General features: G+C 32.1%; 1 protein-coding gene across 1 annotated transcript; it reads right to left on the reverse strand.

Annotated features, from left to right (window-relative positions):
* Positions 1–47: 47 nt before the first annotated feature.
* Positions 48–2,672, reverse strand: LOC149570480 (chaperone protein ClpB1-like). The gene is made up of 5 exons (XM_089817183.1): positions 2,598–2,672; positions 2,149–2,345; positions 878–999; positions 512–696; positions 48–344 (listed from the first exon to the last, which is right to left on the reverse strand). Exons 1-5 carry the CDS (start codon positions 2,670–2,672, stop codon positions 48–50), a joined length of 876 nt encoding a protein of 291 aa, XP_089673309.1.
* Positions 2,673–21,274: the final 18,602 nt, after the last annotated feature.

Consider the following 21,274-nt stretch of genomic DNA (forward strand, 5'->3'; position numbering starts at 1 on the left):
AATGACTTACCACCTCTATGACTTAGCAATATATCCATGAGTACCAATTACAAGTAGTACAACACTCGCATGATTACAGATACCTCTGTAATTTGATGTGGCCCAACAAGCTCTACATTTGTTTCACAATGACCTATCACCTCATCTATCTCTTCAAGTGCCCTGTATCTCAAATCGGTGATTGTCGCCACATCCATCTGGCTTTGTGCCACATGTAGGGTAGAGATCAACTCCTCCTGCTGTTTCCTTATTCGGTGGATCTCATTTCCTCTTTCTTTGGCACTCTCCAGCTGTATTTTGAGAGGGATGATCACATCCCTCAAATTCATAATCTCTTTCCAAACCTATACGATTGGTAAAATGTAAGTAGTAAGTTCCCATAAATCCCATGGAAAGTCCCCTTGCAAACCACACAAGGTTTCCTTCCTCATTGCAAACATAATGCTCAAGCGAGATAGAATTAAAATGGAACTATTAAAAAAAGAAAACGAGAGTAAATATTAGTACCAACCTCCACCAGCCTAGCTTGCCTTGCTTTATCTTTCTCCTTCTTGGGTGGATGTAGCTCAACTTCCAGTTGAGTAATTTGTTTTTCAAGACTATGAATTTCTTTTTGTGTACTATCTAACTGTGCTCTCACATTTATGCATGCTCCATCAACCAGATCAATTGCTTTGCCAAGAAGATGGTGACTTGCTTAGAATCCAAACATGGAAACAATAATGAAATGCTTTTACATGAAAGCACACAGAAAATGCATGCATTCTGCTTGAAATAAAATAAAGGTCTAAAGCCTCATCAAGAGTCTAAGAATTTAAAATGAAGACAATAAGTTTACAAAATTATCTGATCAAATCTCATATATTTGTGAACTTACCAATTATATGACAACTGGATAATTGGGCAGCAAGCACTAATGCACTATCCATGATCCTCACAGTATAGTGCCCTTTGTACGTTTCTCTCAAACTGCGCAAAATGTTGATGGTATCAGGCACACTGGGTTCAGCCACAAACACCCACAAGAAACAATCAATAAGGTAAAGTATTCACAAAGTGGCATATTGCCATGATACGATACAATTACGTTTGGAAAAAATAAGTCAATTTAAACTATTTTAACATTTCTAGTCTTCAAATGAGATTTCGTATGTGATATTTAAGCTATCCATGATCATACAATGAAAAGGAAGCACTAAAGAAGAAGTTATAAATTGGCCAACCTGCTAGAAATGATGCCTAAACTTAGAATTCTTCTCTGCACATTTGTTATACTCATCAAATATAGTTACTCTGACACACTTCAGTTGACCGAGAGCAAGCATTTGTGTAAATAAATTATCAACATCTACTGAACATAAAACAAATCTCTTGGTCAACTAGTTATAGTGACAGCTTCTGATCATGAGTTTTATTTTTATAATCATAAAGAAAACGGAAAACAACATTAACAAGAATAACTCATGGGATCCAAGAACCAAGTGCAATTTATCTATAAACAATATTACTCTTCCTTGAGTTTTCTCTAAGTCCTCGGATACAGACTTAACATTGTTCTCAAAGTTACCCATGCAACCCACTCCAGCTACTAAGGCTCCCATGTCCAATGCTATCAATCTAACCTCCATCAAATTACTGCAACATCCCAAAGAAAGTGCATCAATCTCAAAGTTCTCCCAATGCAAGATCATTACTTCCTAAATTAATTAAAAGAGTTGCAATTCATGGGTCACCTTTTATACAACAAACATTAAGAAAAAGGAAAGAAAAGGTCCATACTTTTATGTCATAGTCCGTACTTTTATGTCATGTCTTTATGCGGCTATTTAAATCAGTTTTCAAAAATATTGATAAAAATTTAATTTAAAATTTTTTCCTACTTTTAGGAAACATATATTTTATAACAAATGAATATAAACTATGGAAAAAGAAAGGGTTGGAAATGAGCAACAACTACTTATTGAAATTGGATATTTGCTATAAAAAAAAATAAAAAATTGTTTTAAAAATAATATCTATAAATCTTCCTACAAACAAACGTTATCCTCAACAAATCTAACCACAAAAAGATGAGCAGTTCCTAGTAGCAAAAATAAGATGAACAGCTACATTTAATCTAGAAATTAAATCTTAACCTAGACAACTTACTTTGGCAAATCCCCTCTCACAATCCATTCAACCAACCCCTCTACCACTGATGTCTTACCAACACCATCCTCTCCAATCAACAGGGGATTGTTCTTTGTCTTTCGGCAAATGATTCTAATGATATGCTCTATTTCTTCATCTCTGCCAATCATTGGACCAAGCTTGGCTCTGTCTTCTGGAAGGTTAGGACCATATGCCTTCAGGGCAGTTTAATTGGTTACATTAGGAAAGAGGTCCTCTGGTACATTCTTAGGGTACCCCTCCCTCTCCACTTGAAATTTTACATTGGAAAGGTCCATGCTTGCTTCCTTGAAGCACTCGATAATTAGCAGGTCCTATAATAGACCAACAACCAAGTGGTGCATTGACAAAATATGGTCATCATTTTTCTTCCTCACTCTTTGTGCTCTTTGGATACAATTTGTAACAACAGTGCTTCGAGGGATTACGTGTGCAGTAGAGCCGGAGCCATTAACAGGTAAACATTCTAGGTAATGATACAAAACTCTCTTGACTGACTCCATTGCTTTGTCTCCACTAGGAGTACTTGACAAGATTACCCATCTTAGCAGTCCATGCTTATCCTCGATGAGGGCAATGGTTAGGTGAACTATTGTAACTTGTGCATGGCCAATTGTATGAGCCAACACCACACTTACTGCTATAGCTTCATTTTTTTTTTCGAAAAATCTCTCAAGATTCATGATATTGGCTTTTAGGGAATTTCTCTAAGGCTATAGGGTGAAGGAAACAATGATATAGGTATACAGACTTCTTGACAGAGCTTCTGCTTCTGCAGAAGCCAATACCAATATAGGTATATATGCTCTTCTTGATCGTGATAACAATATATGTATATGACATTCTGGACAAAGATTTTTGCCTCTGCAATTTCCTTCCTAGAAAACATTTTTTTGCTAAAATAAATTGATTTTACAGAATCCATTGCAAATTCTGACAAATTATGGGTGCTTAGTAAATTGCTAGGATTCAAATTATCCAAACTGTCAGAATTCACTCTCTAATATCTTCACACTTTAATAGAGGATCTATTCAGAATTTTTTCACTTGAAACAGTCCAGATCAAGTATGCACTGTTCGAAATAATTATTAGTCATTTATGGAATTACTTAACACATATCGTGCATCACACTATGTAATTACTGAATACAATCGTATAACTGTTGGATATATTCATTCTTATCGAAATCTCTGTCATGTCGTTGCAAAGTTTCAAACAACTGGTGGCTAGCAGCCTTCATTTTGCAATACATCCACTACTCTGTTTCACCAAAATGTGTGCCATGGCCTTTTAAACTATTTCATGTCAAAATGATTGTTTCAGGATTGGTTACTGAAATGAAGATCTATAAGGGGAGGGGGCATTATGAAGAATTAATTAAATCAAATTAAAAAGAATAAAAATTAAATTATTGATATAATTATAAAAAAATTACACATAGAATAATTCTTTAGACAAAAACAAGAAAAGATGAATGGTCTATATCAATTCCATTCATTCTTTGAATCTATATCAATTCAACCCATTCTTAGAAAAACAATTATTCATCTATTATACTTTTAGAGTCTAGACTTCTTATTGAACATCCATCCCACAAAAATAAAAAAATGAACACATTAAAATATCAAATACTAATCAAAAAACTATTCACTAAAAATATCCAAAAACATACTACTCAAATTTCAAAAGAAATTTATTTATTACTTATTCTCTAATTTGATCACATGAGTGTCATAATTTATACAACTTAGAGAATCCTATAGCTCAAAATGTTTCCAATTGATCAATTGACTTAATGCCTTCTTTTTCTTGCCTTTGATACCCATCTAGAATAAGGCAATGCAAAAAGTGAACTTAATTTCAATCAAATGAAATATCATCTAAACTATGAACTCTGTGAAACTTAGTAAATAATTCTGAAGTTAAGGGTGCTCTAATGTTGGTGAGATTATAGACTACATTATCTCAATTTAAAGTTTTCCCTCTATAGCATGGCATAATGTGTGATAATTTGGTTAGCAAATTCAATATGTGTAGAGGCTATCACTCAGTTATGACATAGGAAGTCAATTGAGCTTTTTTTTTTTTTAAAGATTGGAAATATTTAAAGTTATTCATGCCTTCATCATTAAAATTATTAGCTATGACCTACATTATATTTTTTTCTCTATTAAACTTGACTTACCAAAACACATAAATTGAAATTTTGTTGCACCAACATCTACCATCTACTACAACTTGATATTACACTAGACATACCCAAGTGGAGCACTGATAAGTCTTGAATCATCATTTGGATAGCTATTATACTCCATCTTGCTAATTATTGCAAGAAACTATAGACTATGGATCAATCCTTCACTTTTCTAATTGATTTCATGCACTCTTCTTTCAAGATTTTCATTTTTAAAGGGATCATCTTCTCCATCAAATCACCAATCTCCTTATGTATTTAATAGAAAACTCCCTTGCAAAACCACAGTGATTCAACCAGCATTACTTTAAATAAACTAGGAACACCTATTGAACCCTTATAACATCAATTTAGATTAAATAAACAAACCCTTTGTCAATTTGAAGTCAACCAATTATATTAACAACCACTCGGTGTTAAACATAAAGATATGAATGAAACAAACGAAAATCAGAAAAGTCACTCATCAACACGAAAAACCAAATGTAGTTCATTGTTAGAATTTATAATCTTTCCTTGGTTGTATTTATTAAATGGGATAACCAAGGTATCCTTTAAGTTGTTTGTCCTCTAGTCCACATGTGAGGATAGGTCTTTTTTGTAATTCCTTTATTAAGGAAAATAGTTTATTCCTGCTTAAGAGGATGATCACACTTGTTATGCACACACTTATGAATGTGGCAATCATTCACATGGGAGTTACAAATGACTCCTGCACTCGTCTCTTTATAAGAGATGCTTCTCTCTCATTCTTCACACACAATCACTATGTAGTTCTTGTAATGAGCCAATGGCTCCATTTTCTCTCTTATCTCTCCTTCTTTGATTCTTTAGGCATTTGCCTCATTCATATTATTCACAAGGGGTTTTCTTTGGTTTCCCCTTTCAAATCTTTGTCTCCTCTTGTTGATTCATTGGTGGTTGTTCATTCTTTCACTCTCTCTTGGATCTGAGTTTATGGTAACTATTTTGACAAACTCTCCTGGATTAATTGTTAATTCTTTTATTTTAGTTCATGTCAATGTTATTATTTCTAACATGGTATCAGAGCATCTAATCCTTGTTTTGAGTTTTGAGTATTTATTATTATTATTTTTTATTAGTTTTGTATTTATAATTATTTTTTCCTAACATTTGATTGGAGGCAACATTTAAATAATATTAATTAGGATTTTCATTCATATTATTATTTTAAAAAATTATTATTAGAATTTATGTGAATTTTTTATTTTAAAATATTATTTATATCTTAATTTATATGCCAAACCTATTTCAATTTTTTTTCATATATATAATCTTTAACGCTTTTTTAATAGTTAAAATATTCTAGTTCTTCTAGAAATATTTAATTTTTTTTTAATATGAACAATTTCTACAAGGAACTTATGTTAGCTCTCTACTTTTTTTTAGAAATTTCTTTATATGTTCTTCTCTTTTGTTTTAGAAACTTTCCTTTAAGCTCGATTTATCTTTTTTTTGCAAACTAAATGCTACATGCTATTTACTCTATTTGAATTCCTTCACTATGCATCACAATTGTCCTGTTTGTTTTGAGTATCTTTTTGATTCATTGAAGGATATAACAGTCATGCGGTGTGTTCATACTCTACACAGGAGTGTGCCTTCTGCAAACCAACTGTATTTTATGTATTGTTGAAGAAATTTATCATTTCTATACAATTTTAACTATTTTACTCATGCGTTTGGTTTGTAACCTTTACATGAACAAGGTGTTGGATGGGTTTTGTCTTGAATTACACTTTTAAAAATAATAATATGAATAAAAATTAAAGGCACCTCAGCCCAAATTTTCACGTGTTTTGATGGATTTCTCTTACCCTGCGAAGATTTGGTTTTCTTCTCCTTTACTTCAAAGGTAAAGTGTTTGGGGTCATTTGGCCAACAAGTTATGATCACGTCCAAAACCTTCCTAAAATGATGTCTGACGCCGCCAAAAGGAAAATGGTGAAAATTTGTCCCATACAAGAGAGAAAAATGTGGATGGGTTTTCCTTCAACTCATTCTACGCCAGCTTCTGCTGCTTGCCTGGGCTAGCCTTTGTGCCTGCTTCCATTCCTTGCCAAGGCATTTGGTTTTTTTGAAAAGCTATTTATCCCTTCTTGCCATGCACACACTTTCATTTGTTGACTGTCATCCTTCACCTTTCGGCTTGATCATTCCTATCACCTGTGTGTTGCCTCCTTCATTGTTGTATTTTTTCTAGCTAAGTTTTTTAATGCTTTATTTGTCCTTGGCAAGATTTAATATAACTATGTTCATATTGTCTCGTAATTAGGTTTTGTTTGAGTTATTGTTTTTTAACTCTTGTTCTTTTCTATTTTTTTGGTTTGTGGTTTATCACACCCATGTTCTTTGCCTTCTATCTTCATCATTCTAAGCTTTTTGTGGTTTCTTATATAATTTCAAGATATCACTTTAGTTATATAGTTTTATTATTATTTCGTTATATTCTTTGTTTGTCATTATTTTTTTTTTCAAACTTGTTATTATTATCATACTATAGGTTATAACACTAATTTATAACCTCTATACTTGACCTTTGATCATTTAGAACTCTATTATAAATTTATAAGTTTGGTTATCTACTGTAGTTTAATTTTTTTTATATAGTTATAAATTATTACGTTGTGAAATTCATTTATAACTTGTACGTTTGGCTTTAATAATTATAATTTGTATTATTTAGATACATCTGAAAAATCTATCTTTAAGTTTCTATTTTAAGGATATTTGCAGATTCTTTAGTAATGTTTGAACAAAACATTGGCAGATACAGTTTCTATATTTGCAGAAGAATTATTCCTCTAATGTTTTTTGCAGGTCTGCATCATTATTCACCTATTACAACATCTATTCTTAGTCTTCCATTTCTAGCATTACATGATAAAGAGAAATCATTGCTAAAAGAAAAGGGTTGTTGCTAATTAACCATGTTATCTATTCATGTAAGATGCTTTTTCGACTTTTATCATTCTGAAAATTCAATTTTTTTTGACAAAAAAGCACACTATTTTGGAAATCATTCCTAATAATTGTGATTAGATTTTGTTATCCAAAAGTGCTATGCTCTATTTCTTAATCTCTTCCAATCACTGGACCAAGCTTCGCTCTATCTTCTAGAAGGTCGTGACCATATGCCTTAAGGGCAGGGAAATTGTTTACATTCGAAAAGAGGTCCTCTAGTACATTCTTAGGGTCCCCCTCCCTCTCCACTGGAAATTTTACATTGGCAAGGTCCACGCTTGCTTCCTTGAAGCACTCAATAATTTGCAGGCCCTGCAATAGACAAACAACTAGGTGGTGCACAGCCAAAATATGGTCATCATTTTTCTTCCTCGCGCTTTGTGCTCTTTGGATACAATTTTTAACAATAGTGCTACGAGGGATTTCATGTGCAGTAGAGCCAGAGCCATTAATAGGTAAACATTCTAGGTAGTGATACAGAACTCTCTTGACTGACTCCATTGCTTTGTCTCCACTAGGAGTACTTGACAAGATTACCTGTCTTAGCAGTCCACGCTTATCCTCGATGAGGGCAATGGCCAGGTGAACTATTGTAACTTGTGCATGGCCAATTGTATGAGCTAGCTCCACACTTGCTGCTATAGATTCATTTGTTTTGTCGAAAAATCTCTCAAGATTCATGATATTGGCTTTTAGGGAATTTCTCTAAGTCTACAGGGTGAAGGAAATAATGATATAGGTATACAGGCCTCTTGAGAGAGCTTCTGCTTCTGCAGACGCCAATATCAATATAGGTATATATGGCCTCCTTGACCGTGATAACAATATATGTATACGAAATTCTAGACAGAGATTTTGCCTCTGCAATTTCCTTCCTGGATAAGATTTTTTTGCTAAAATTAGTTGATTTTACAGAATCCATTGCAAATTCTAACAAATTATGGGTGCTTAGTAAATTGCTAGAATTCAAATTATTTAAAGTGTCAGAATTCACTCTCTAATATCTTCACACTTTAATAGAGGATCCATTCAAAAAAATTTCACTTGAAACAGTCCAAATCAAATATGCACTGTTTCAAATAATACTTAGTCATTTATGGAATTACTGAATGCATATCGTGCATCACACTATGTAATTACTGAATACAATCATATAACTGTTGGATATATTCCTTCTTATCGAAATCTCTATCATGTCATTGCAAAGTTTCAAACAACTATAGGCTAGTAGCCTTCCTTTTGCAATACATCCAATACTCTCTTTCACCAAAATGTGTGTCACGGCCTTTTCAACTATAGCATGTCAAAATGATTGTTTCAGGATTGGTTACTGAAATGAAGATCTATAAGGGGAGGGGGCATTATGAAGAATTAATTAAATCAAATTAAAAAGTATAAAAATTAAATTATTTATATAATTATAAAAAAATTACATAGAAAATAATTCTTTAGACAAAAACAAGAAAAGATGAATGCTCTATATCAATTCCATTCATTCTTTGAATCTATATCAATTCAACCCATTCTTAGAAAAACAATTATTCATCTATTATACTTTTAAAGTCTAGACTTCTTATTGAACATCCATCTCACACAAATAAAAAAATGAACACATTAAAATATCAAATACTAATAAGAAAAAAATTCATTAAAAATATCCGAAAACATACTACTCAAATTTCAAAAGAAATTTATGTATTACTTATTCTCTAATTTTATCACATGAGTGTCATAATTTATACAACTTAGAGAATCCTATAGCTGAAAATGTTTCCAATTGATCAATTGAATTAATGCCTTCTATTTCTTGCCTTTGATACCCATCTAGAATAATACAATGCAAAAAGTGAACTTAATTTCAATCAAATGAAATATCATCTAAACTATGAACTCTATGAAACTTAGTAAATAATTATGAAGTTAAGGGTGCTCTAATGTTGGTGAGATTATAGACTACATTATCTCCATTTAAATTTTTCCCTCTGTAGCATGGCATAATGTGTGATAATTTGGTTAGCAAATTCAATATGTGTAGAGGCTATCACTCACTTATGACATAGTAAGTCAATTGAGCTTTTTTTTAAAAAAAAAATTGGAAATCTTTAAAGTTATTCATGCCTTCATCACTAAAATTATTTAGCTATGACGTACCTTATTTTTTTTCTCTATTAAAATTGACTTAGCAAAACACATAAATTGAAATTTTGTTGCACCAACATCTACCATCTACTACAACTTGATATTACACTAGACATACCCAATTGGAGCATGGATAAGTCTTGAATCATCACTTGGATAGTTATTCTGCTCCATCTTGCTAATTATTGCCACACCCTACAGACTATGGATCAATCATTAACTTTGCTAACTGATTCCATGCACTCTTCTTTCAAGAACTTCATTTTTAAAGGGATCATCTTCTCCATCAAATCACCAATCTCCTTATGTATTTCATAGAAAACTCCCTTGCATAACCACAGTGATTCAACCAACATTACTTTAAATAAACTAGCAGCATCTATTGAACCCTTATAACATCAATTTAGTTTAAATAAACAAACCCCTTTGTCAATTTGAAGTCAACCAATTATATTAACAACCACTCGGTGTTAAACATAAAGATATGAATGAAACAATCAACAATCAGAAAAGTCACTCATCAACACGAAAAACCAAATGTAGTTCATTGTTAGAATTTATAATCTTTCCTTGGTTTTATTTATTAAATGGGATAAACCAAGGTATCCCTTAAGTTGTTTGTCCTCTAGTCCACATGTGAGGACAAGTCTTTTTTGTAATTCCTTTATTAAGGAAAATAGTTTATTCCTCCTTAAGAGGATTATCACACTTGTTATGCACACACTTATGAATGTGGCAATCATTCACATGGGAGTTACAAATGACTCCTCCTCTCATCTCTTTATAAGAGATGCTTCTCTCTCATTCTTAACACACAATCACTATGCAGTTCTTGTAATGAGCCAATGGCTCCATTTTCTCTCTTCTCTCTCCTTCTTTCATTATTTAGGCATTTGCCTCATTCATATTATTCACAAGGGGTTGTCTTTGCTTTCCCTTTTGAAATCTTTGTCTCCTCTTGTTGATTCATTGGTGGTTGTTCATTCTTTCACTCTCTCTTGGATCTGAGTTTATGGTAACTATTTTCACAAACTCACTTGGATTAATTGTTAATTCTTTTATTTTAGTTTATTTCAATGTTATTATTTCTAACATGGTATCACAGCATATAATCCTTGTTTTGAGTTTTAATGTGATGAAGGTTATCATTCATTGGAAGCACATCGTATTGAATAATCTCTACCTTGGTATCTCTATTAAAAAATTATTAATTTGTTTTGTTTTAACAAGTAGCATTTAGTAATTTTAGTTTAATAGTATTTATTATTATTATTTTTTATTAGTTTTATATATATAATTATTTTTTCCTAACATTCGATTGGAGGCAACATTTAAATAATATTAATTAGGATTTTCATTCATATTATTATTTTAAAAAATTATTATTAGAACTTATGTGAATTTTTATTTTAAAATATTATTTATATCTTAATTTATATGCCAAACCTATTTCAATTTTTTTTCATATATATAATCTTTAACTCTTATTTAATAGTTAAAATATTCTAGATCTTCTAGAAATATTTAATTTTTTTTTTAATATGAACAATTTCTAAAAAGAACTTATGTTAGCTCTCTAGTTTTTTTTAGAAATTTCTTTATATGTTCTTCTCTTTTGTTTTAGAAACTTTCCTTTAAGCTCGATTTATCTTTTTTTTGCAAACTAAATGCTAAATGCTATTTACTTTATTTGATTTCCTTCACTATGCATCACAATTGTTCTGTTTGTTTTGAGTATCTTTTTGATTCATTGAAGGATATAACAGTCATGCGGTGTGTTCATACTCTACATAGGAGTGTGACTTCTGCAAACCATCTATATTTTATGCATTGTTGAAGAAATTTATCATTTCTATACAATTTTAACTATTTTATTCATGTGTTTGGTTTGTAATCTTTACATGAACAAGGTGTTGGATGGGTTTTCTCTTGAATTAAATTTTTAAAAAATAATAATATGAATAAAAATTAAGGGCACCTCAGCCCAAATTTTCACGTGTTTTGATGGATTTCTTTTACCCTGCGAAGATTTGGTTTTCTTCTCCTTTACATCAAAGGTAAAGTGTTTGGGGTCATTTGGCCAATAGGTTATGATCACGTCCAAAACCTTCCTGAAATGATGTCTGACGCCGCCAAAAGGAAAATGGTGAAAAGTTGTCCCATACAAGAGAGAAAAATGTGGATGGGTTTTCCTTCAACTCATTCTACGCTAGCTTCTGTTGCTTGCCTGGGCTAGCTTTTGCGCCTACTTCCATTCCTTGCCAAGGCATTTGGTTTTTTTGAAAAGCTATTTATCCCTTCTTGCCATGCACACACTTTCATTTGATGACTCTCATCCTTCACCTTTCGGCTTGATCATTCCTATCACCTGTGTGTTGCTTCCTTCATTGTTGTATTTTGTCCAGCTAATTTTTTTAATGCTTTATTTGTCCTTGGCAAGATTTAATATAACTATGTTCATATTGTCTTGTAATTAGGTTTTCTTTGAGTTATTGTTTTTTAACTCTTGTTCTTTTCTATTTTTTTGGTTTGTTGTTTATCACACCCATGTTCTTTTCCTTCTATCTTCATCATTCTAAGCTTTTTGTGGTTTCTTATATAATTTCAAGCTATCAGTTTAGTTATATAGTTTTATTATTATTTCGTTATATTCTTTGTTTGTCATTAATTTTTTTTTTCAAACTTCTTATTATTATCATACTGTAGGTTATAACACTAATTTATAACCTCTATACTTGACCTTTCATCATTTAGAACTCTATTATAAATTTACAAGTTTGGTTATCTACTGTAGTTTAATTTTTTTTATATAGTTATAAATTATTACGTTGTGAAATTCATTTATAACTTGTATGTTTGGCTTTAATAATTATAATTTGTATTATTTAGATACATCTGAAAAATCTATTTTTAAGTTTCTATTTTAAGGATATTTGTAGATTCTTTAGTAACGTTTGAACAAACCATTGGCAGATATAGTTTCTATATTTGCAGAAGAATTATTCCTCTAACGTTTTCTGTAGGTCTGCATCATTATTCACCTGTTACAACATCTATTCTAAGATATTCTCTGACAAGTTTATATAACTCTTGATTATTATTTTTAGAATATTATTCTTAGTCTTCCATTTGTAGAATTACATGATAAAGAGAAATCATTGCTTAAAAAAAAGGGTTGTTGTTAATAAACAACGTTATCGGTTCGTGTAAGATGCTTTTTTGACTTTTATCATTCTGAAAATTCAATTTTTTTATACAAAAAAGTACTCTATTTTGGAAATCATTCCTAATAATTGTGATTAGATTCTGTTATCTAAAAGTACTATTTAAGACAATTTTGTCTTTATTCAAAATGTTCATTCTACTTTATATATATATATATATATATATATATATATATATATATATATATATATATATATATATATATATATATATATATATATATATATATATATATATATATATATATATATATATATATATATATATATATATATATATATATATATATATATATATATATATATATATATATTTTGAGGATCCTTTCAATATTGTGACTTATCATATATTTATTTAAGTATATATGGGTGCACACATATATACCCAGATAAATATATAATTTTATGACTATAATAATACAGAATTTGATTTATACCTTGACAAAATGAATTAAGTACTCATGTCTACCTTCAATGGAGTTTTATACCTGATATACATATTTTGTTTATTTTGAGCATCCTTGGATCTCTGCATTTTGAAAATAAAGTTTAATTCATTTTGAGTGGATTATGAGTTATCTTACACATTTGCCTTCGACTTTATTGTGATATTTTGATCATTCTATGCCCATGTTGGCACTTTATGGTTTTATACCGTTGATATACATTATTTATATGACATTTTTTTTGAGTTCCATAGGGAGCCAATTTTTTCAAGGATAACTATGTAGGTCCCCTCAGTATAACTAATACATACTTTCCTTATCTAGCCCATGGAGTATACCTACATCCTATATTGGTGTGCACTCATTTTATATGGAGTTTCCCTCCATTTGGTTCTATTGGTTCCACTTTGAAAGATTAATATTTATATGGAGTTTCCCTCCATTTGATTCTATATGCTCTACTTTGAAAGGTTGATATTTATGGAGTTTCTCTCGATGTTGTTCCATTTTGTTCCTCAATGCGAGGATGATATTTTATGGGGATTTCCCATTTCTATCTCTTTATCTCCTTGGTGTATGCCCCTAGTTTTGATTTAGTCATGGTATGACTTCCTACACCTTGCTCATTTTTTAGTGTATAGGTGACGAGGCTACCATATCTTGGAGCACTCCAATATTGGAGACTCAATTTGAGAAAGTTGTTTTGACCCATGATGATTTTTCATGGCAATGAAGTTGCTTGTCCATGATGGATTCCAATTTGAAGGCATTATGTTATTATACCCTCATAATCCATTCGTTTGAGTATTCTAACAAATCATGATAATACTAATTTGATCAGCATGTCTCTATTTTTACTTTATTTTCATATATTAATGTGATAATGATCTGCATACTTTATTGCTTAGATCATGAGTCATGCATGTTATGAATTGATCACCCATTGACTTGCAGTGGGATGATTCATTAAGTGGACTTTCTATATCCACGTGATTGATGCAATATTGATGCAAGTATCATTAGTTGACCTTGTCTATGGTCATTTGTGCATTAGTATAATATACTTTTCATGAGAGCATTGATCAAGCTTTTTACTCAATTTGTCTTTGTTGACAATTTTTTTTAGCATATAACTTAACTTGATATCAGGTTATCTCCATTGTTTTGTGGTAACATGTTTTATTTTCCTCTATTTGTCTATGAAAATTTTCTTATCTTTATTCAAAAGGATTTCTAATTTGAATATAAGATGAACTACTTCTTGTGGATAGTTGTCTTGTTTCTTGTGTCTATTTTTTTCACGTAATCCATTCAGCACTTACAAGATTTGGTGTACCTATCCTCTTCTCTCTCGACTGTACGAAGATCTACCTACACTCACAAGAGACCTTTTGCATTAAAAAAATCATTGTCAAAAATCAATTTGCTGCTATTTTCATTGTAAAAATTTGGGTTTAATACCCTTTGATCTAATTTCCCCAAGTAAAGATTAAAGGGGGGTGTTAGAATTTATAATCTATCCTTGGTTGTATTTATTAAATGGGATAAACCAAGGTATCCCTTAAGTTGTTTGTCCTCTAGTCCACATGTGAGGACAAGTCCTTTTTTTTAATTCCTTTATTAAGGAAAATAGTTTATTCCTCCATAAGAGGATTATGACACTTGTTATGCACACACTTATGAATGTGGAAATCATTCACATGGGAGTTACAAATGAGTCCTCCTCTCATCTCTTTATAAGAGATGCTTCTTTCTCATTCTTAACATACAATCACTATTTAGTTCTTGTATTGAGCCAATGGCTCCATTTTCTCTCTTCTCTCTCCTTCTCTCATTCTTTAGGCATTTGCCTCATTCATATTATTCACAAGGGGTTTCCTTTGCTTTCCTCTTTCAAATCTTTGTCTCCTCTTTTTGATTCATTGGTGGTTGTTCATTCTTTCACTCTCTCTTGCATTTTAGTTTATGGTAACTATTTTCACTTGGATCTGAGTTTATGGATCTGAGTTTATGGTAACTCTCTTGGATTAATTGTTAATTCTTTTATTTTAGTTCATTTCAATGTTATTATTTCTAACATTCATCAATAATTGAAATAAAAAATTCCACCTCCTTCCATAAATAATTAAATCGAACATCAACGTCACCTATGAATGTCACCCCAGCTACTCAAGCAAGCCTATTTTCACTTCTATCAAGCTTTTTGGAAGTTGCAAAAAAATTATAAACTTTTATGAATTTCCATAATCAAATAACAGAGGAGCTAAAGAACTAAATAGTCGCAGCAGCAATGGATTCTAGGTAAACTTTTCCTATTATTCGATTACTTGCAGGTGTAATAAAATGGAATTTTTATATATTTTTAGATTACTTTGTTTAAGCTATTTTAGCACATCCTAGATTACTGATGGTCTAAATTTTGTGCAAGCAATTCAATGTGTTTATCAGGATTTGTGTCGTGTGGTACACTTACATCTACTAATAAATAGTAGTATAATTTTCATTATCGATCCTCAACTTTTTGTTGAAGGTCAATGGAAGCTAAGCTAGCTTAGATAAAGGTATTTATGTGACTCTATTTTTGGATGAGGACCCTTCTAATGTAAGGCCCAAAATTCAATCTCTTAATAAAATTAGCTAGGCTTAATTTTTCACCTATTGAATAATAGTTTGGACAAGAATCGAACCATGTAACAAAAATTTATATGAAGAGGAAAAACAACTCTCAAAAATAGACATATAGGATCACAGTCTTTGGCAAGAACAAGATCTAGAGCTGCATCAAAGACTCTCAAGGTGACTCCCCTCCTTGCAAGCAGTTCAGTTGCATCTTTCATATGGGATCTAACAACTTTTGTCAACTCCTCAGTTTGAAGAGGATTAAAAATAACTATCTCATCAAGACTTTCTAATAGCTATGGCTTGATGTGCTTTCTCACCTGCAATCAAGTTAAAAGATAATTTATCACGAAATATTTTCTTTAAGCATAAATAGATCACTTTTGGTAGTGGTACAAGAAAGAATAAGAAGCAAGTTCTCTTCAATTATACATACTTGTTGCATCAGTCTCGCTTGGCCAGCTTGTAATCTGCATCTAGGTCCTGCAAACAAGTTCTCTGATAAGAGGATGGTTGTCATTATAATGACTTTGCTGGAGAATTTAACCATTCGATCATGTCCATAGGTCAATCTAACATTAGCAAGCATCTGAAGAATGATGTCCCATATAGATACGTGCACCTTCTCTACTTCACTAAATAGAACAACACACTACGGTCATCTTCTACCTGTATCTGTCAATTTTCCGCCCTCTTCATAACTAGTATATCTACAGTAATTGGTTAAAACTCAGCTGAAATAATGCTTCTTTTGATTACCTAAAAAAGGGAAAATCAATTGGAAAAAGAGAAATCTGAGAGAAACCTATTGCAGTGATAGACGACATACCTAGGCAAAGCACCGATAAGCCTAGAAATAGAATGTTGTTCTGTGTATTCAGACATGTCAATCTACACTAGCAGGTTTTTGTCATCAAACAGTTGTTCTGCAAGAGCCTTTGCAAATTCTATTTGGCCAACTCCAGTGGGTCCCAAGAATAGAAAGGGTCCAGTAGTTTTATGTGCTCTCCCAAGTCCTATCTTTGATCTGACCAAGGCATCTGCAACTGCCTTGACTACTTCGCCTTGCCGAATGACTGTTTCATGCAAGCATTCAGCCAAGCCCAGGAGCCGTTCCTTATGAGTTCACATAATCCTGTTAACAAGAATACCCATCCAATGACTTACCACCTGTATGACATAGCAATATATCCATGAGCACCAATTACAAGTAGTAAAACTCTCGCATGATTATAGATACCTCTGCAATTTGATGTGGCCCAAAAAACTTTGCATTTTTTTCACAACGAGCTATCATCGCATCTATCTCTTCAAGTGCCCTGTATCTCAAATCGGTGATTGTCGCAACATTTATCTGGCTTTTTGCCACCTGCAGGGTAGACATCAACTCTTCCCGTTGTTGCCTTAACCGACAGATCTCATTTCCTCCTTCTTTGGCACTCCCCAAATATATTTTGAGTGGGATGATTGCATTCCTCAAATTCATAATCTCTTTCCGAACCTATACAATTGATAAAATGTGAGTAGTAAGTTCCCATAAATCCCATGGAAAGCCCCCTTGCAAACCACACAAGGTTTCCTTGCTCATTGCAAACAAAATGCTCAAGCGAGATAGAATTATAATTGAACTATTAAAAATGGAAAAGGAGCATAAATATCAGTACCAACCTCCACCAGCCTAGCTTTATCTTTCTCCTTTTCGGGCGCATGCAGCTCAACTTCCAATTGAGTAATTTTTTTTTTCAAAACTATGAATTTCTTTTTCTGTACTATCTAACCGCGCTCTCAAATTTATGCATGCTCCATCAAGAAAATCAATTGCTTTGCCAGGAAGATGGTGACTTGCTTAGAATCCAAACATGGAAACAATAATGAAACTCTTTTACATGAAAGTGCACAAAAAATGCATGCATTCTGCCTGAAGTAAAATTATGGTCTCAAGCCTCATCAAGAGTCTACGAATTTAAAATCAAGACAATAACCCTACAAAATTATCTGATCAAATCTCATATATTTGTGAACTTACCAGTTATATGACAACAGGATAATTGGGCAGCAACCACTAATGCACTATCCATGATCCTCACACTATAGTGCCCTTCTTATGTTTCTCTCAAATTGTGCAAAATTTTGATGGCGTCAGTCACACTGGGTTTAGCCATGAACAACTACAAGAAACAGTCAATAAGGTAAACTATTCACAAAGTGGCGTATGGCCATGACACAACACAGTTACATTTGGAAAAAATAAGTCAATTTTAACAATTTTAACATTTTTAGTCTTCAAATGACATTTCATATGTGATATTTAAGCTATCCATGATCATACAATGAAAAGGAAGCACTAAAATAGAAGTTATAAATTGGCCAAACTGCTAGAAATGATGCCTGAACTCAGAATTCTTCTGTACACATTTGTTATACTCATCAAATGTACTTACTCTGACACACTTCAGTTGACTGCGAGCAAGCATTTGTGCAAATAAATTATCAACATCTACTGAACATAAAACAAATCTCTTGGTTAACCTATTATAGTGACAGCTTCTAATCATGACTTTTAACTTTATAATCATGAAGAAAATGTAAAACAACAATAACAAGAATAACTCACTAGATCAAAGAACCAAGTGCAATTTATCTATAAACAATATTACTCTTCCTTGAGTTTTTTCTAAGTCCTCGCATACAGACTTAACACAGTCCTCAAAGTTACCCATGCAACCCACTCCAGCTACTAAGGCTCCCATGTCCAATGCCATCAATCTAACCTCTATCAAATTACTGCAACATCCCCAAGAAATTCCATCAATCTCAAAGTTCTCCTAATGCAAGTTCATTACTTCCTAAATCAATTAAAAGAGTTGCAATTTATGGGTCACCTTTTATACATCAAACATTAAGAAAAAGGAAAGAAAAAGTTTGTACTTTTATGTCATGTATTTCTGTGGCTATTTAAATCAGTTTTCAAAAATATTGATAAAAAGATAATTTAAAATCTTTTCCTACTTTTATGAAACATAAATTTTATAAAAAATGAAAATAAACTATGGAAAAAGAAAGGGTTGGAAATAAGCAGTTCCTAGTAGCAAAAATAAGCTAAACAACTACATTTAATCTAGAAATTAAATCTCAACCTAGACAACTAACTTTTGAAAATCCCCTCTCACAATCCATTGGGCAAGCCCCTCTACCACTGATGTCTTACCAACACCATCCTCTCCAATCAGCAGGGGATTGTTCTTTGTCTTCCGACAAAGAATTCTAATGATATGGTCTATTTCTTCATCTCTACCGATCACTGGACGAAGCTTCATTGTGTGTTCTAGAAGGTCGCAACCATATGCCTTGAGGGTAGGGAATTTTTTTACATTCAAAAAGAGGTCCTCTAGTACATTCTTAGGGTCCCCCTCCCTCTCCACTTAAAATTTTACATTGGCAAGGTCCACGCCTGCTTCCTTGAAGCACTCGATAATTTGTAGCTCCTGCAATAGACCAACAACCATGTGGTGCACCGCAAAAAAATGGTCATCATATTTCTTCCTCGTGCTTTGCGTGCTTCGGATACAATTTGTAACAATAGTTCTTCGAGGGATTTCATGTGTAGTAGAGCCAGAGCCATTAACAGGTAAACATTCTAGGTAGTGATACAGAACTCTCTTGACTGACTCCACTACTTCGTCTCCACTAGGAGTACTTCACAAGATTACCTGTATTAGCAGTCCATGGTTATCCTCAATGAGGGCAATGGCCAGGTGAACTATTGTAACCTGTTCATGGCCAATTGTACGAGCTAGCTCCACACTTGCTGCTATAGCTTTGTTTTTTTTTTTGGAACATCTCTCCAGATTCATGATATTGGGTTTTAGGGAATTTCTCTACAGCTACAGGGTGAAGGAAATAATGATATAGGTATACAGGCTTCTTGAGAGAGCTTCTGCTTCTGCAGACGCCAATACCAATATAGGTATATATGGCCTTCTTAATGGTGACAACAATATATGTATACGACATTCTGGACAGAGATTTTGTCTCTGCAATTTCCTTCATGGACAAGATTTTTTTGCTAAAATAAATTGATTTTATAGAATCCATTTCAAATTTTGACAAATTATGGATGCTTAGCAAATTGCTAGGATTCAAATTATCCAAACTGTCAGAATTCACTCTCTAATATCCTCACACTTTAATAGAGGATCTATTTAGAGTTTTTTCACTTGAAATAGTCCAGATCAAATATGCACTGTCTCAAATAATACTTAGCCATTTATGTAATTACTGAACGCATGTCGCGCATCACACTATGTAATTACTGAATACAATCATATAAACGTTGGATATATTCCTTCTTATCAAAATCTCTATCATTTCGTTGCAAAGTTTCAAACAATTGGTGGCTAGCAGCCATTGTTTTGCATTACATCCACTACTCTCTTTCACCAAAATGTGTGTCACGGCCTTTTCAACTATTGCATGTCAAAATGATTGTTTCACGATTGGTTACTGAAATGAAAATCTATAAGGGGAGGGGGCGTTATGAAGAATTAATTAAATCAAATTAAAATTTATAAAAGTTAAATTATTTATATAATTATAAAAAAAATTACATACAGAATAATTCTTTAGACAAAAACAAGAAAAGATGAATGCTCTATATCAATTCCATTCATTCTTAGAATCTATATCATTTAAACCCATTCTTGGAAAAACTATTATTCATCTACTATACTTTTAGACTCTAGACTTCTTATTGAACATCCATCTCACACAAATAAAAAAATGAACACATTAAAATATCAAATACTAATAAAAAAACCATTCACTGAAAATATCTGAAAACATACTACTCAAATTTAAAAAGAGATTTATGTATTACTTATTCTCTAATTTTATCACATGAGTGTCATAATTTATACAACTTAGAGCATCCTATAGCTCAAAATGTTTCCAATTGATCAATTGAATTAATGCCTTCTTTTTCTTGCCTTTGATACCCATCTAGAATAAGAAAATGCAAAAAGTGAACATAATTTCAATCAAATGAAATATCATCTAAACTATGAACTCTATGAAACTTAGTAAATAATTCTAAAGTTAAGGGTGCTCTAATGTTGGTGAGATTATAGACTAAATTATCTCCATTTAAAGTTTTCCCTGTATAGCATGGCATAACGTGTGATAATTTGGTATTACACTAGACATACCCAAGTGGAGCACCGATAAGTCTTGAATCATCATTTGGATAGCTATTCTGCTCCATCTTGCCAATTATTGCCACACCCTACAGACTATGAATCATTCCTTCACTTTGCTAACTGATTTCATGCACTCTTCTTTCAAGAATTTCATTTTTAAAGGGATCATCTTCTCCATGAAATCACCAATCTCCTTATGTATTTCATAGAAAACTCCCTTGCAAAATCACAATGATTCAACCAGCATTACTTTAAATAAACTAGCAGCATCTATTGAACCCTTATAACATCAATTTAGTTTA

Source organism: Cupressus sempervirens, chromosome 3, assembly GCF_028749045.1.
Source record: "Cupressus sempervirens isolate cs-2001-9-10 chromosome 3, ASM2874904v1, whole genome shotgun sequence".
NCBI lineage: Eukaryota > Viridiplantae > Streptophyta > Pinopsida > Cupressales > Cupressaceae > Cupressus > Cupressus sempervirens.